This window comes from Myodes glareolus, chromosome 6, assembly GCF_982192425.1.
Source record: "Myodes glareolus chromosome 6, mMyoGla1.1, whole genome shotgun sequence".
NCBI classification, from domain to species: domain Eukaryota; kingdom Metazoa; phylum Chordata; class Mammalia; order Rodentia; family Cricetidae; genus Myodes; species Myodes glareolus.
Window position 1 is genome coordinate 54,809,600 of NC_142031.1, and position 13,738 is coordinate 54,823,337.

A 13,738-nucleotide genomic window follows, 5' to 3' on the forward strand; every position below is an offset into this window, starting at 1 on the left:
TTTTTTACACCTGTGACTGTAAATGGCATACGGCTCAGACGAGCAAATGAGACAACAGCCCCTGCTTACTTAGCTGATACACCAAGATTATACCAGGTATTTGGGTATTATTTCTGTCTGTCAAGAAAGCCAGGTGAGACAAGCATGCTGATTTTATCATCCAGGGAACTAGGTGCCAAGCACATCAAGGACGTGCCCCCGTGGCCTCAGTAGAGGGACCAAGTTTGCCTGAGTCTGTCTGACTGCAAAGACCACAGGGTCATGCTCCCTTTTCACATTGGCGCCATGGGCAAGACATGCCATTTCCCTGCCTGCCATACATAGAATAGACCTTCACCACCAAGTCAAGTGTCAGCCTCATAGCAGATCCACAATGCTGGTTGGAGGGGATTGGCACTGTAGCCTGAGCAGGAGTTGGTAATATTCCTATCTTTTCTGGTTACCTGCCCTCTCTTGTCTTGGGAAGACTTCCCATGGGTGATAATTAGTTTGTTTCTGGTAACACCACCATCTTGTGCCTCAGGCAGAACTCCAGAGCATCTCTCATCCACAGGTAGATGTAGGTGGGCCATGGTCAGAACCACAGTCCTCATCAGAGCCCTGGCAGATGCACTAAGGTAGGGCTGATGCCCGAGGGCCCCTGCTTAGAGCAGTGGTTCTCAACCTTTTTTAATTAATTAATTAATTAGATTTTCAAAGACTATCAATCCAAGTTCCCACTCCCTCCCCTCCTCCCATTCCCTCCACACTCCTTCCCACCCCACCCCAACCTAATCCTCAGAGAGGGTAAAACACATTGCTCTGTGGAAGGTCCAAGGCCCTCCCTACTATATCTAGACTGAGCAAGGTATATATCCAAAAAGAATAGGATCTTAAAAAGTCAGTGTATGCAGTACGGATAAATCCTGCGTGCCACTGCCAGTGGCCCCTCAGTCTGCCCCAGCCATGCAACTGTCAGCAACATTCAGAGGGACTAGTTTGGTCCTATGCTCGCTCCTTCCCATTGAGCCTATAGTTCATGATCCTAGAGAAACTAAGTAATAAGGTGAACCCAAAGAAAACCATATATAGATCCACCTGGAAATTGGAAACAGACAATAGCATGACAAAATTGGGAGCATGGGGGGGAGGAGTGAGGGTGGAAGGGGAAAAGGAGAGAAGAAGGGGAGGGGTGAGGAGAACTTGAGGGAATGGGATAGTCGAGATGGAGGCAGGACCGAGACGAGAGCAAGGAAAGAGATATCTTGATCGAGGGAGCCATTATGGAGTTAGCAAGAAACCTGGCTCTAGAGAAATTCCCAGGAATCCACAAGGATGACCCAGGCTAAGATCCTAAGCAATAGAGGAGAGGGGGCCTGATCTTGATGTGTCCTGTAGTCAGACTGATGACTATCTTAAATATGACCATAGAACCTTCATCCAGCACCTGATGAAAGCAGAGACAGAGATCCACATTGGAGCACTGGACTGAACTCCTAAAGTGAAATTGAAGAGTGGGAGGAATGAGAATATTATCAAAGAGGTCAAGGCCATGATGAGTTCACCCACTGAAACAGTCTACCTGAGCTAATAGGAGCTCACCAACGCCAGCTGATCCTCAGCCTTTCTAATGCTGCAACCCTTTAATACGGTCCCTCATGTTGTGACATCCAACCATAAAATTATTTTCACTGCTGCTTCATAACTGTAGTTTTCTACTATTATGAATCATAATGTAAATATGTGATATGTAAGATTTCTAATATGTAAGGTATCTGACATTTGACCCCTGTGAAAGGACTGTTTGACCCCCAAAGGGCTCACGACCCACAGGGTGATAAACACAGACTTTGAGCCGAGGGCAATACCTGGCCCATGATACAAGTCTCTGGAAAGCTGCCTTGAGAATGGCTCTTATCGAAGTTGGTCCTGACTTCCCTCTTCTACTCCCTCTCTCTCTTTATCTTACCATTTTCCCCCTTTCCCTCTCTTGCTCATATCTGTCAAAAACTGTTTCTCTTCCTCGGGCCAACATTCTTTCTGCCTCTTCTTCTTCAGTGATCCCAGAGCCTTGTAAGTAGGGGTATGATGTTGCTGTCCCATTGAGAGCTGAACACTTTGACGTCTCTTACTCTGTGCACATTGGCTAGTTGTAGGACTTGTATTAATAACTCTTTACTGAAGAAACTTTTCTGGTGAATGTCGAGAGATGCACTCCTCTATGGTGCTAACAACTTAGGGAACTTAATATGCTGGCCTTTTAGGGGAAAAATAGTAGATTTACTCCTAGGGCCTATGACCTAGACAGCCACGTGTTATATGCAGTTAACAGTACCAAGTATGAGTTCTGCCTTAGTGACTAGACTTTAAATCCCAATCAGAAAGTGGTTGGTTATTACTGTAACATCCATACCTTTATTGCCCCAATAGGCATATCTTGCCAGCCTAGTTATTAACGTAGCTCTCAGGGTTAATAGCTAGCCGCTTGCTTGACACATCACTTTGTCTTTGGTATTTGGGAAGTATGGGTGTTTATACACTTTTCTTTCTTTCAGTGCCTGAAACAGTATGTTGAGCTCTTGATCAAAGAAGGACTAGAAACTGCAATTAGCTGCCCGGATGCTGCGTGCCCTAAACAGGGCCACCTTCAGGAGAATGAGGCATGTTCATGGAGGGAATGCATGATTTTGTCATCTGTGTATGATGGGCTGTGGCTGGCTTATCTGAATCCTGTTGTTTTCTCCTTGGCCTCATGTTGCATTATATTTTAGCCCTCTGAATCTTATAATTTTTATGTCTATTTTTTTTTCTTTGCAGATTGAGTGTATGGTTGCATCTGAAATTATGCAAAGATATAAAAAGCTACAATTTGAAAGAGGTAAGTGACCTGCTGTGTTAGCCAGTTTCGAATCCCACAGAAGAAGGTGAGTAGTGTTTATGGAGCTTTCTTTTGAGAGACGTGAGTGTCCATCATTTGATGGGAGTGGGAAAAGATGCAAGAAGGATGAAAGCATTCCTGCAAATCGCACCTCTGAAATAATGTTGTGGTAGAATTCTTCGAGCCGTTCACAGCCTGGCAGCCTGGGCTTGTGACCTACTTGGCAGCAGAAGGAACTCAGGAGATACTATTTATATACAGAGATTGGGGATTCTTGCTGGCTTAAGGAGATCCCTAGTCCGTATTTTTCTTCAGCTGGGGTTGGGTTTAATGGTTTCAAACTCTTAGACTCCCCCTGTGTTTAAAAGATAACGGTGTGCAAGGAAGGCCTAGAGCTCGATACCCCTGCAGGTACCATTGTTGAGCACAGAGTCTAGATTCATCCCATTCTGTTTCACTACCCCTTGAAGGCTTAGATAGCAGTGCTCGTGAGTAACTGAGCCTTGGGCCTCAGTGAGTATTTCAGGCTGACATACCACGGTCCACACCCATGGCAACTGGGTGACTTCTGCGGTTTCTAACTCTAGTGGGGAATCTGACCGTGCCTCCCACCCTGAGAACCAACTTCTCCTCTCCTGTTGGGCCCTTAAGAGACCTCTGCTTACTAGATCCAGTGCTGGCAAAGACAGAGAAATGGATGTGTGGAGTATATTCAGAGGGGTGTTAACTTCTTTTGATGATTCCATTGCCAAGCCCTGAGACATGCCGAATGTTGGGTGAGCTGCGCAGTTGTAAGATGATGTTTGAAAGAACCTAGAGGCCCCATTTGCTCTGCTCTCAGAGACTTGAGGTCACCTGCAAAGAGAAGATCAGAGACGTGCAGTGTGGGTGGCTCCTGCTGCAGAGCCCCTAGAAGGGCATCTAGGGAGTGCTTTGACCATGCAGCGGGAGCTGCTGTGACCACACCCCCTCTCCCTAGACACCATGAGCCTGTGTCAGAGGTCTGCTGTTGAACCAGATCCCAAGGTGACGTACCTGCGTGGAAACACTAAATGCGAGGCAGGATGCAGCTGTGACAAAGTGACCATGGATGCCCAAACATGTGAGGCGTCAGAAGAAAACAGGAGCAATGCTAGAGATCATTTCTAATTTACTTAAAATGTAATATATACACACATGTATACGTATATGTGTTCATGTGTATGCATGGATAACTTCAAAAATCAGTCAGGGTTGGAGAGAGGACTCAGCAGTTGAAAACACTGAATGGTTCTTGCACATGATCCTGATTGTGTGGCTCATGACCATCTCTAACTCCAGTTCTGGGGGGTCTGATGCCCTTTTCTGGCCTCCATGAACATGGCATGTGTGTGGTTCACATACATTCATGCAGGTAAACACATATAAATTGCATATATGCACATGAAATTAGATTAAATAAATGTTTTACAAGGCCAATAAGGATTTTTAATGACTTTGAAGTTTGTTTCCCAGAGTCTGTTTCTTTAAATGGCTCAGTTCGCCCTGGGACAGCTTACCTCAAACCTAAGGCTGTGCAGCATTAAAGACAGAACAAGGAGTTATAGAACCGATTGCTTTGGATCTCCAAGAACCTCAGACTCTTTAAAACTCATTTTCATGGGCTTTTCACAGAGACTTAGAGTTGTTTTAACCACAGGAAAATGAACTGTCTGTGACATCAAATTCAAAAGTGTAGCTGGGTCGGTTTTTCTGCCAGATAATGTTGAGCTTTCTTTTTCCTCTCGGTGGTCTGGCTTCGTCTAAAAGATCCTGGCTCTTGCACCAGAAATGAATCACCTTAACTTAGGTTAAAAAAATACCGAAAACTCTTACTAGAAAACATCTTCGCAGCCTACCTCTGAGTGATGTTTTAAAAGGACTGGACTTAATACCACAGAAGTGCGGGCCAGGTGGAATGTTAGCAGTGGTACCTAGAACAAGCTGCGTAGTCTAGCCAGCTCCTTGGGCCAACCTAGAGATAAGATCAGAAAGCTCACTGTGACTTGCTTCCTTCCTTCAAAGTTTAGTCCACGGAGGACGCCTTGGGAGGAAGCTTGTTTAGATGATTTTCTAACGTTTTTAGTTATGGAGAAGTCCTACAGTGACTTCAGCCTTCAAAAGACTCTCTATTCAGCCCCGTGTGTCTCAACTGACCCAGAAACCTGGATTTTCATTTTAGATTCTTGACCTGTCTCCATGAAGTCTTTGACCATCTGGAGGCCAGGGAGGGTTCTCAGATACTGCTTTTGCTTTCTGGAACCTTCTACCCACTGGGCTCACTCTAGAGAGAGGGCCACAGAGCATGCTCTTGTGCATGCCTGCCCTGTAGCATCTGAGTGTGTGCCAAGGAAGATGGAAGGCTACTTATGTTTCTTTCCAGTCTTTCTGGAAGTCCATGCTATCCCAACTTGATCCCTTTGTCTATTAAAAGAAAAAAAATCTCACAGTGATTAATAACATGGCCAGATGCATTTCCAGCCCTAACAAGAACCAGAGTCCTCAGTGTTCAGTGTGCAGTGTCTTCCCAATAGGATCTAACCCACCACTATAAGGATATTAGTGGAATCATTTAACACAGCCACAGGGAGTACATGAGGGTGTGTTGGGTGCTGGTACCTCAGAATATTTTAGCATCCCATCTGTCTAAAAATGTAAACCGCCTTCATAAAAAATGATCAAGTATTTTCTAATAGAGCTCTTGTGATCTGGTTCACCGAGGGTCCTTGATGTGGGAGGTCCTTCTGTATATGTGTTGCTTTTATTTGTTAGTGAATAAAGAAGCTGTCTTGGGCCTGCACATGGCAGAATAGAGATAGGTGGGGAAAACTAAACTGAATGCTGGGAAAAAGAAGGCAGAGTCAGGAGACGCCATGTAGCCGCTGCTGGGAACAGATGAGCCAGAACCTTGGCGGTAAGCCACACCCACATGGTGATACACAGATTAATAGAAATGGGTTAAATTAAGATGTAAGAACTAGCCAATAATAAGCTAGAGCTAATAGGCTAAGCAGTGATTTAATTTAGTTTCTGTGTGCTTATTTCGGGGGCTGAGCAACTGGGAATGAACAAGCAGCCTCCTACAACAGGTCCTGAAGAAACTTACGTTAATCCCAGTCTCCTGAAGAGAAGTTCTGCAGGATAAGCATGTCTTTGACAGAGTGGGGTTACCACTGGCTTCTTTTGTTCCCCCAAGAAAGCATGACTTGCTTCATGTTAACATATCTCGTGTGCATACATGTGCATATATAATATAATAGATGTACTATGCTGTATTAGACACAGCATGGACAGTGGTTTATTAATAGACACAGGTGGCAGGAAAGCTGAGAGACACGTCTATACGTTCTAAGAGAAGTGCATGAATGCTCTCCGCTCTGAACTTCATCACGGACTGATCCCTGCTTGTATGCACACCTGGAAGGATTGAGCAGTGGGAAGAACAATGAGCATATTAATAGATTTCTGCTAGGGGCTGGGGCTACCCTGTTGGCCTCACAGTGGAAGGAGGGTGCTTGCAGTCTGCTCAGAGGCAGATCACTTCCCTTTACCTGTAGTGAATCTCTCCAGGTAGAGTAATGGCCCTGAGTAAACCAGCCATAGACTTGAAATTGCTGCCTTGGAAACCTCCCTTAGGTCTCCCCTCCATGCCACAGCCGAATGGACCTTCTTTGATAAAGTTACAAGGTCGCCTCTCTCACTGCCATCAGAAGTGTATGAAGAGAAACCTGCCCCAACCCCGCCTTCCACACATGCACATTGACGTCTGGGGCTTCCGGAGCTTCGGAGTATCAACAGACAGGACATAGGGATTCCCAGGGTCTGAGACCAGAAGCCTGTTCCCAACAAGGTTCAACTAAAGCATGTATTAAACAGAAAACCCGAGGCATGGGTCGTGTCACACATTCATCATGTCCCCCTCTCCCCAGAACTTCATTCACTAGCTATGCAGATAGAGTGTACCATATTGGTCTGAGGCCAGGCCAGCTCCCCCAGCACATGCCCAGAGAGACAGAGACAGAGACAGAGGGCTGGTAGGTGAAGTCGAAGTTGTGTGTTGAAGGGGAAGTACTGCTAGCAGAGAGAATCCTCAGGGTTCCTGCACTGTGGGAGTACCTTGGGGATCTCCTCCCAGCATGTACCGAGGTCAAGGAGGTTTTAGGGAACTCTCAGCATCCCAAGCCTACAGGGAAACCCTTCTTCATGTGTCCCAGTTCTGTATCCACATGTTCAGTGGCCATGAACCTCCTTCAGAGAGCAAATATTGACACCCAAGTTGGACAGTAGTGACGGTTCATTTTCTCAGTGTCAGGAGCATCTCAGAGGCTTTATAGTATTGTACTGGAGTCTGATCAGTGTGGGAAATAGATTCTCAGTCCTAGAGTCTGCTGTTGTCACAGGCACTATCTCCGGCCCTCGCTCTCATATCAACAAGTTCCTTTTACGCTTTGATGAACTTACCTTAATAAGAAAGCAAGGAGTTACACTGGATTAAGAGTCAGCCCGCCACAGCTAGCAGACCAATCCATTTCCTACCCCCCACTGCTGCTATAATTTAAGTTTCCCCATAACCTTCATTTATGCGAGGTAGCCTACTCTTAACCCCAATAGCAAGCCAAGTTGATGTTACAGAAATCCTCAGATCATGTGGTCCTTAGTGATGTAAATAATCCCCACCCTGCCCTCTACAGAGATTGGCCAGCCTCTACTACAGTAGAGGTAAGATCATGACTGAGCTGACAGGCTTGCTGCTTCAGCACTGGACAGACTGCCCCCTATTCTTGAGGAACATGGAGCCCTTAGAAGGGTGTACACAAGCGCATCATGAGGGCACACACTCTGCTGCTTCAACCTTGTAACTGAATTTGTTACTTGTAATTATTTGACTCATACCTGGAAATTCTATAAGTCCACCACGGTGGGAAAGGCATGGTGGCAGGGATGTGAGGTGACTGGTCTCATGGCCTCTTCAGTCAGGAAGCAGAAAGAAATGGATGGCTGTTCCTAGCTCAGTCCAGGACCCCAATGCATGGGCAATGGTGCTCCCTACAGTTAAGAATGAGTCTTCTCACTTCAATTGTCCTCATTTAGAAGCTGCCTCACAGACATGCTCAGAGGCTTGTGTACTTGGTGATCAAGTTGGCAGCCAATGCTAATCATTGCAGCCCTCTGCACTCTCTCGGTCGCCTGGGTGTCCCATTGTGGGGCTCCTGTCTTTGAGTCAGGTGAGCTGCAGCCGCATCTGGCTGCCTGGGGTAGGGCCAGGATGTTTGTCAACAAGCACCCTTTGCTTTGCACATTAGCGAACACCTTTTTGCAAACTTCTTCACCAAAATCCAGTGCTTCCTAGGTTGCTTCTCGAGCACAACCTGATTCCAAAGCTGAGGGCCAGTGGCCCATGCAACCTTAAGATGGCCCCTTGATCCGCTGGCCTGCTGTGGTCTCTGTCGGAAAGTTAGCCTCCTGTTTGCACCTCCCACCACACCTGGTGAGAGTGCAAAGTCCTCCAGAGAGGAGGGAAAGTGAGATGCCCGGCTGGCTCGCCGCGGAGGCCAGCTCAGGACAAGTTATAAATGCGGGTTTTGGATCAGGATTGTGAAGGAAGAGGAATGCCACCGTATCCTGTTTTTAAAGTAAACTTCCTGACCAGTCCCATTAAGAAAGGCTTTGCAGCAGCTTGGGCTCAATCTGCAGGAAAGGCAAGCTCCTGGTTTTACCCAGGCTTAGACTTGGCAAGAGAATCTGTCTTGAAATGTGTGAATCAACCAATTAGAAGACTAATTACGAACCAAATAAGACACCTCGTTCTGGAAGTGCCATAGTGAAAACCGGGGTTTTGTATGCCACCTCAGACAGGTAGAAAGGCAATAAGACTATGGCAGCCTCTTCTTTCCTTCTTCCTTTTTACTTTGCGACAGAAATTTGCCAGTGGCTGTGTGCGAACCTGGCACTGGGACTGGGCCGTGAGGTTTCAAGACAAGACTTTCACCTGACTTCAGGGAATGTATCCTGGTGGTGGTGGGAACCTGGGGTGGGGAGGTGCAGGAAGAATCTGGTGATGTTGGCGTTAAGAGAAACTGGGCTGGGTGAAAATGTAACGGCACTGGAGGGTAAGATGGCAGCGGCAGGAGCCCTTGGCATACCGCGTACAAGGGTGAAAAGCTGGGAGTAGCTTGGGTGGGGTTGTATGAACAGGGGGGCGGTAAAGGATTAGTCTGTCTGAAGTGTGTCTGGCTGGGTCACCTGGATGTCCTCCATTCCAGCTGCCTTAGTCAGTGAGCTCTTTTCCATGCTCCCCCTCTCCGGTGCCCGTGGTGTCCTGCATCTGATTTTCGTCTTCTATCTCCTTGTACCAGAAGTGCTCTTTGACCCTTGCCGGACGTGGTGCCCAGCATCCACTTGCCAAGCCGTGTGCCAAGTCCAGGACATAGGGATCCAGACCCCCCAGCTGGTGCAGTGCAAAGCCTGTGATATGGAATTCTGCTCGGCCTGCAAAGCCCGCTGGCACCCTGGCCAAGGCTGCCCCGAGACCGTGCCAATCACCTTCCTTCCTGGGGAGAGCAGGTACCGCTGTCTAGGAGCTGTGGTGGAATCAGTGGGCTGGGCAGGGGCTGTAGCTGGCAGAAGAGGTAGGCTTCCTTCATGAAAGTACCACCTGAGAGCGCGTGGCTGTCAATCACTGGCCTCAGGACAAGGTCCACATCCTGAGTCTCCTTCAGACTTGTGGTTTTACTTTTGTAAGAACATTTGCAAGCCCCTGGGAATGTAAAGATGTGTAAGAACCTCTCTCTCTCTCTCTCTCTCTCTCTCTCTCTCTCTCTCTCTCTCTCTCTCTTTTTCTCTCTCTCTCTCCTCCCTGCGTGAAAAGGTAGATGCACGGTAAGCTACACACCCGGATTAAGTCCTTTGCTACCAGCAATTTTCACACAGCTACCCTCTGTTGGAGGTGATCGGAAAGAAATAGGAGTGTAGGAATAAGAACGCTAGTCATAGTGAGTGCTTGCTACAAACAAGACTGCTAGTAGGTCCCCAGGTCCAGGAAGCTAAGAGCCCTACAACTCTTTAAAATCGGGTCTATTAGAATATGACAAAACACTACTGAATTTCTTCCCTCTTGCTTCTCCCAGTTACATAGCCCAACTGTTTGCCCAGGTGGACTTTGTAAATTAATCGCATGAACCATAAGAAATTAATTCTATCAGGGGCATCGCTCCCCAGCAGAGTGTATACTGCCATGGAGTTCAGCTAGGCAAAATGGCCATGCTGTTGATGGAGAGACTATCATGACTGCTCACTCCCTACCCAAAGGAGTCCCTCCCCACCCTGATTTCCTTTATTTTCCCATCTTCGGGAAGATACCCCGGCCATGCCCCAGCCTCAGAGCCTCTCTTGATCTCCCAGCACAGCACTGCCATCTCTTCAGTTTGTACGCTGTCTCCGGGCCTACAGGTCCCTCTTGCACCATGTCCCTTTCCCAGAACCCCCTTGCTGCCCTTTGCAGGGCGCCCCTCCCTTCTGTCAGCTCTGTCTCTAGGGTAGGGTGGATGATGGCATCCTTGGCTTTTCTGCTTCGGTTTGGATGCCTTGACCACCATCCAGGACTTACTCTGTTGTAATCACTGTTCTTATGGCTACTGCTTCTGCCCTCAGGGGCGATGCATGCTTGGCCTTTGACCTGGCACACGTCAGGTATTTGATATTAGCAAGGATCACTGAATTTAGATGTAGGGTTATAGAAGCTTCCAGACTCTAGGAAGAAACATGATTGCTGTGTGGCTTGATTAAAAGTGATCGGCAGAGATTGATTTCCAGGGAGGGCAGAGCTAGAACGAGATGAGGCATCAACTCAGGGAAGCAGCTCAGTTGTTTGTCCCTAGTAAGTGAGTGAGTCCTGCCTCTTATCAGGAAGAACAAGAATGGAGCACCCAGACCAGGCATTTTCCTTACCTCAAAACTTCCTTGGGTGCTGAAGATGCGCTCAGTCAGTAGACTTCTTGCCTAGCATGCAAGAAGCCCCATGTTCAGTAACCACCCTGCATATACTAGACATGATGGTGCATGCGTATAATCCTAGCATTCAGGTGGGAGCTATCACCAAGTATCTTCCTGGATTACTTTCCATTTTATATTTTGAGGCAGGGTCTCTCAGTTGAACCCACAGCTTATTAGTTAGCTAAACTAGCTAGGCAGCTTGCCTTGAGGATAGGATACCCTGCCCTTACCTGCTCTAGTGCTGAGACTGGAGATTGGTAACACACCAACCCAGTCTTTATGTATTTAGTATTATAATATATAATATTATCTATTCTGGGGATCCAAACTCCAGTCCTTGTGCTGGCATGGCAAACACTCTTCCCACCGAGCCATCTTCCCAGCCTTTCCCAGGATTTCTTAGCCTGTTACCTCCCATTGGTGGACAGAGAACCCCATTCACTCGGGAGGTCACACCTCATGGCACTTAGGAAACCCGTAGGCACAATCCTGAGGAATGTTCACTGCTAATCATCAGACGGGTCATGCTAAGGTGTCATTTAACTCTTGTACATCCCGTGGCCCTTCGGAACGATCCTATGCCACAATGCCTGCTAATAGTGCCACTGCCTGACTTCAACTGTGCGCTTGGACAGCACTGGTTATTGGCTCGAAGGGGAGCCATCTCTTTCCAGGACATACTGGATTGATGCTGCGGATTCTAACAGAGTACTTTACGCAGCCTCACAGTCTGTTGTCTCTTCTCTTGGCCTTTACCACTTCTTCTTCCAGATGTTGTCATGAATATATATTTAAGAGAATAGCCCTATTTAGAAAAATGTCACGGCTGGTATTCCTCAGCGGTGCCTAAATACCTGTTCTATGTTGGAAACATTATCAGCGCTGACTTCTTGTCCCTTCTTACCCGTTACTGTCTTCGTCACTGTGCCATTGCTGTGTAAAGACTGCATGGTCAAGGCACCTCTTCTGGAGGAAAGCATTTGACTGGGGGCTGGCTTAGAGCTTTAGAGGATTGGTGTGTGATCATCGTGACGGAAAGCAGTCAAGCATGGTGCTAGAGCTGTAGCTGAGAGCTTTACATCTTCATCTGCAGGTGGAGGTGGGGATGGAGACACTGAGCATGATGGGAGCCCACCCCCAGCGACATATGTCCTCCCACAGGCCATACCTTCTCTAAAAAGGCACCTGTCCTAATCCTTCTAAGCCTTCTCAAACACTCTCTGATGACTACGCATTCAAATATGGCCTATGGCAGCCATTCTTATCCAAACCAGCACAGTTCCTTGGCCCGAGGAGGGTGCTTTCTTAGGCTCACATTGAAGACTGAGGCTTGTAGGGGTGTCCTGTAGCTGGTTTGTGGAGGAGCCAGCATCTGCTGCCAGACTTAGGGCTATAATAAGCATTGCACATCCATCCTAGGTCCTCCGGGAAACGGTAGTGACAAGCAGGCCGGGTAGCTCTTCGAAAGCAAGTGTGGATTTTTGTGTGTGTATGCTTATGATTTCTTTTTTCTGACAAGACCAAACTGCATAAAATGTATTATCCACTCTTTGGGAAATGCACACATTTCTGAAGCCCCAACACCATTCTTCATGTTCCCCCAGTATAAGCTCTGAGCTCTATATTAGGATTTTTTATTAGAGAAATATAAAGTTAGGTATGTGCTGTTGTTGCTTTTTGTTTTTATTTTGTTTTTACCTTAACTGGGCAGATTCGCTCGCCATACTTTGGCTGTTTGTTTCCCAGGGTTTTCGTTTCTTTGTCTTTAGTACCAAGAGGTCTGGGGTCCCTGCAGTAGAGAGGTGCTCTTAGATGCTCTCAGCACAGCCCCGCTGCTGGGTCTCTCTTGATCCCCACTGCACGACCCTCATCGTGTGTCTCCCACAGCTCTGCCTTCAAGATGGAAGAGGGCGACGCGCCCATCAAGCGCTGCCCCAAGTGCAGGGTGTACATCGAGCGGGATGAGGGCTGCGCGCAGATGATGTGTAAGAACTGCAAGCACGCCTTCTGCTGGTATTGCCTGGAGTCTCTGGACGTAAGTACTGGGCAGCCTCGCGTGGCAGCCATGAGCCCTTAGTTCAGGTCCGTGAGAGAGGAAGCTGGAGATGCTTTCCCTGGGGAAGCTGGAGGGCAAGCCGGTGGCAGAGAAGTAACACCAGGGCATGATTCTCCTGTGTTTATGGGAATCCAGGTTCCCCGAGGTGAAGCTTGGTTACTGCTGCTGGATAAAGAAGCATAGGACAGGCTTGGGGTTCAGCTGAAGAGTGTTGGGGTCTTTGAAAAACACCAGGGCTGGCAGAGTAATGATCCCTGTGTGGCAAGAAGAAAGTCTGGTTCAACTTGACTCAGTAGCCAGTGCTGGGTTAAACCTATCAAGTCCAACCCCGGGCAGTTTATTTTAGCCATATTTAAGCCCAGTAAGAGTTGGGGGAAATGTTTCCTGGTATAACGCAATCCTGTGTACACAAGGAAACACAGTTACACTGAAACTCCAAGTACATGTCACTTCTTCCACGGAGATGGGTTCTAGATAGGGCTACCTGTGTGATCTTAAAGGCCTAGGGGAGAAACTGGGACCTTCTTGGTCGTGCAAGTAGCAGGTCATACAGGTACTTTTGCTCCCAACAGAAAAAGAGGTGGTGAATGTCTTTGGGTGTCTTAGACTAATCCTGATGAGCCTGGGTGTTGTGACAGCGTACCACAAACTGGGTGACAAATAGCAGACATCTATTTCCCCAGTTCAGGGGCTGGAGGACTGGATTATGGCAGCTGACAGATGGGGTCTGGTGAAGGTTCCATTCTGGTTTTTGGATGACTGCCTTCTCCCTTGACCATGTTGGGAAGAGCAAGCGCTGGTCTCTCCAAAGACAC

The 13,738-nt window shown here is 47.6% G+C and overlaps 1 protein-coding gene across 3 annotated transcripts in view; it reads left to right on the plus strand.

The window, feature by feature from the left end:
• Positions 1-13,738, plus strand: part of Rnf144a (ring finger protein 144A) — a 128,467-nt gene that overhangs the window by 102,011 nt on the left and 12,718 nt on the right. For all 3 annotated transcript variants that reach the window (XM_048439810.3, XM_048439809.3, XM_048439808.3), the window contains 4 exons: positions 2,535-2,639; positions 2,797-2,857; positions 9,232-9,439; positions 12,755-12,902. In XM_048439810.3, the coding sequence (XP_048295767.3) occupies positions 2,535-2,639; positions 2,797-2,857; positions 9,232-9,439; positions 12,755-12,902 (522 nt within the window). The remainder of the gene's footprint in view (positions 1-2,534; positions 2,640-2,796; positions 2,858-9,231; positions 9,440-12,754; positions 12,903-13,738) is intronic.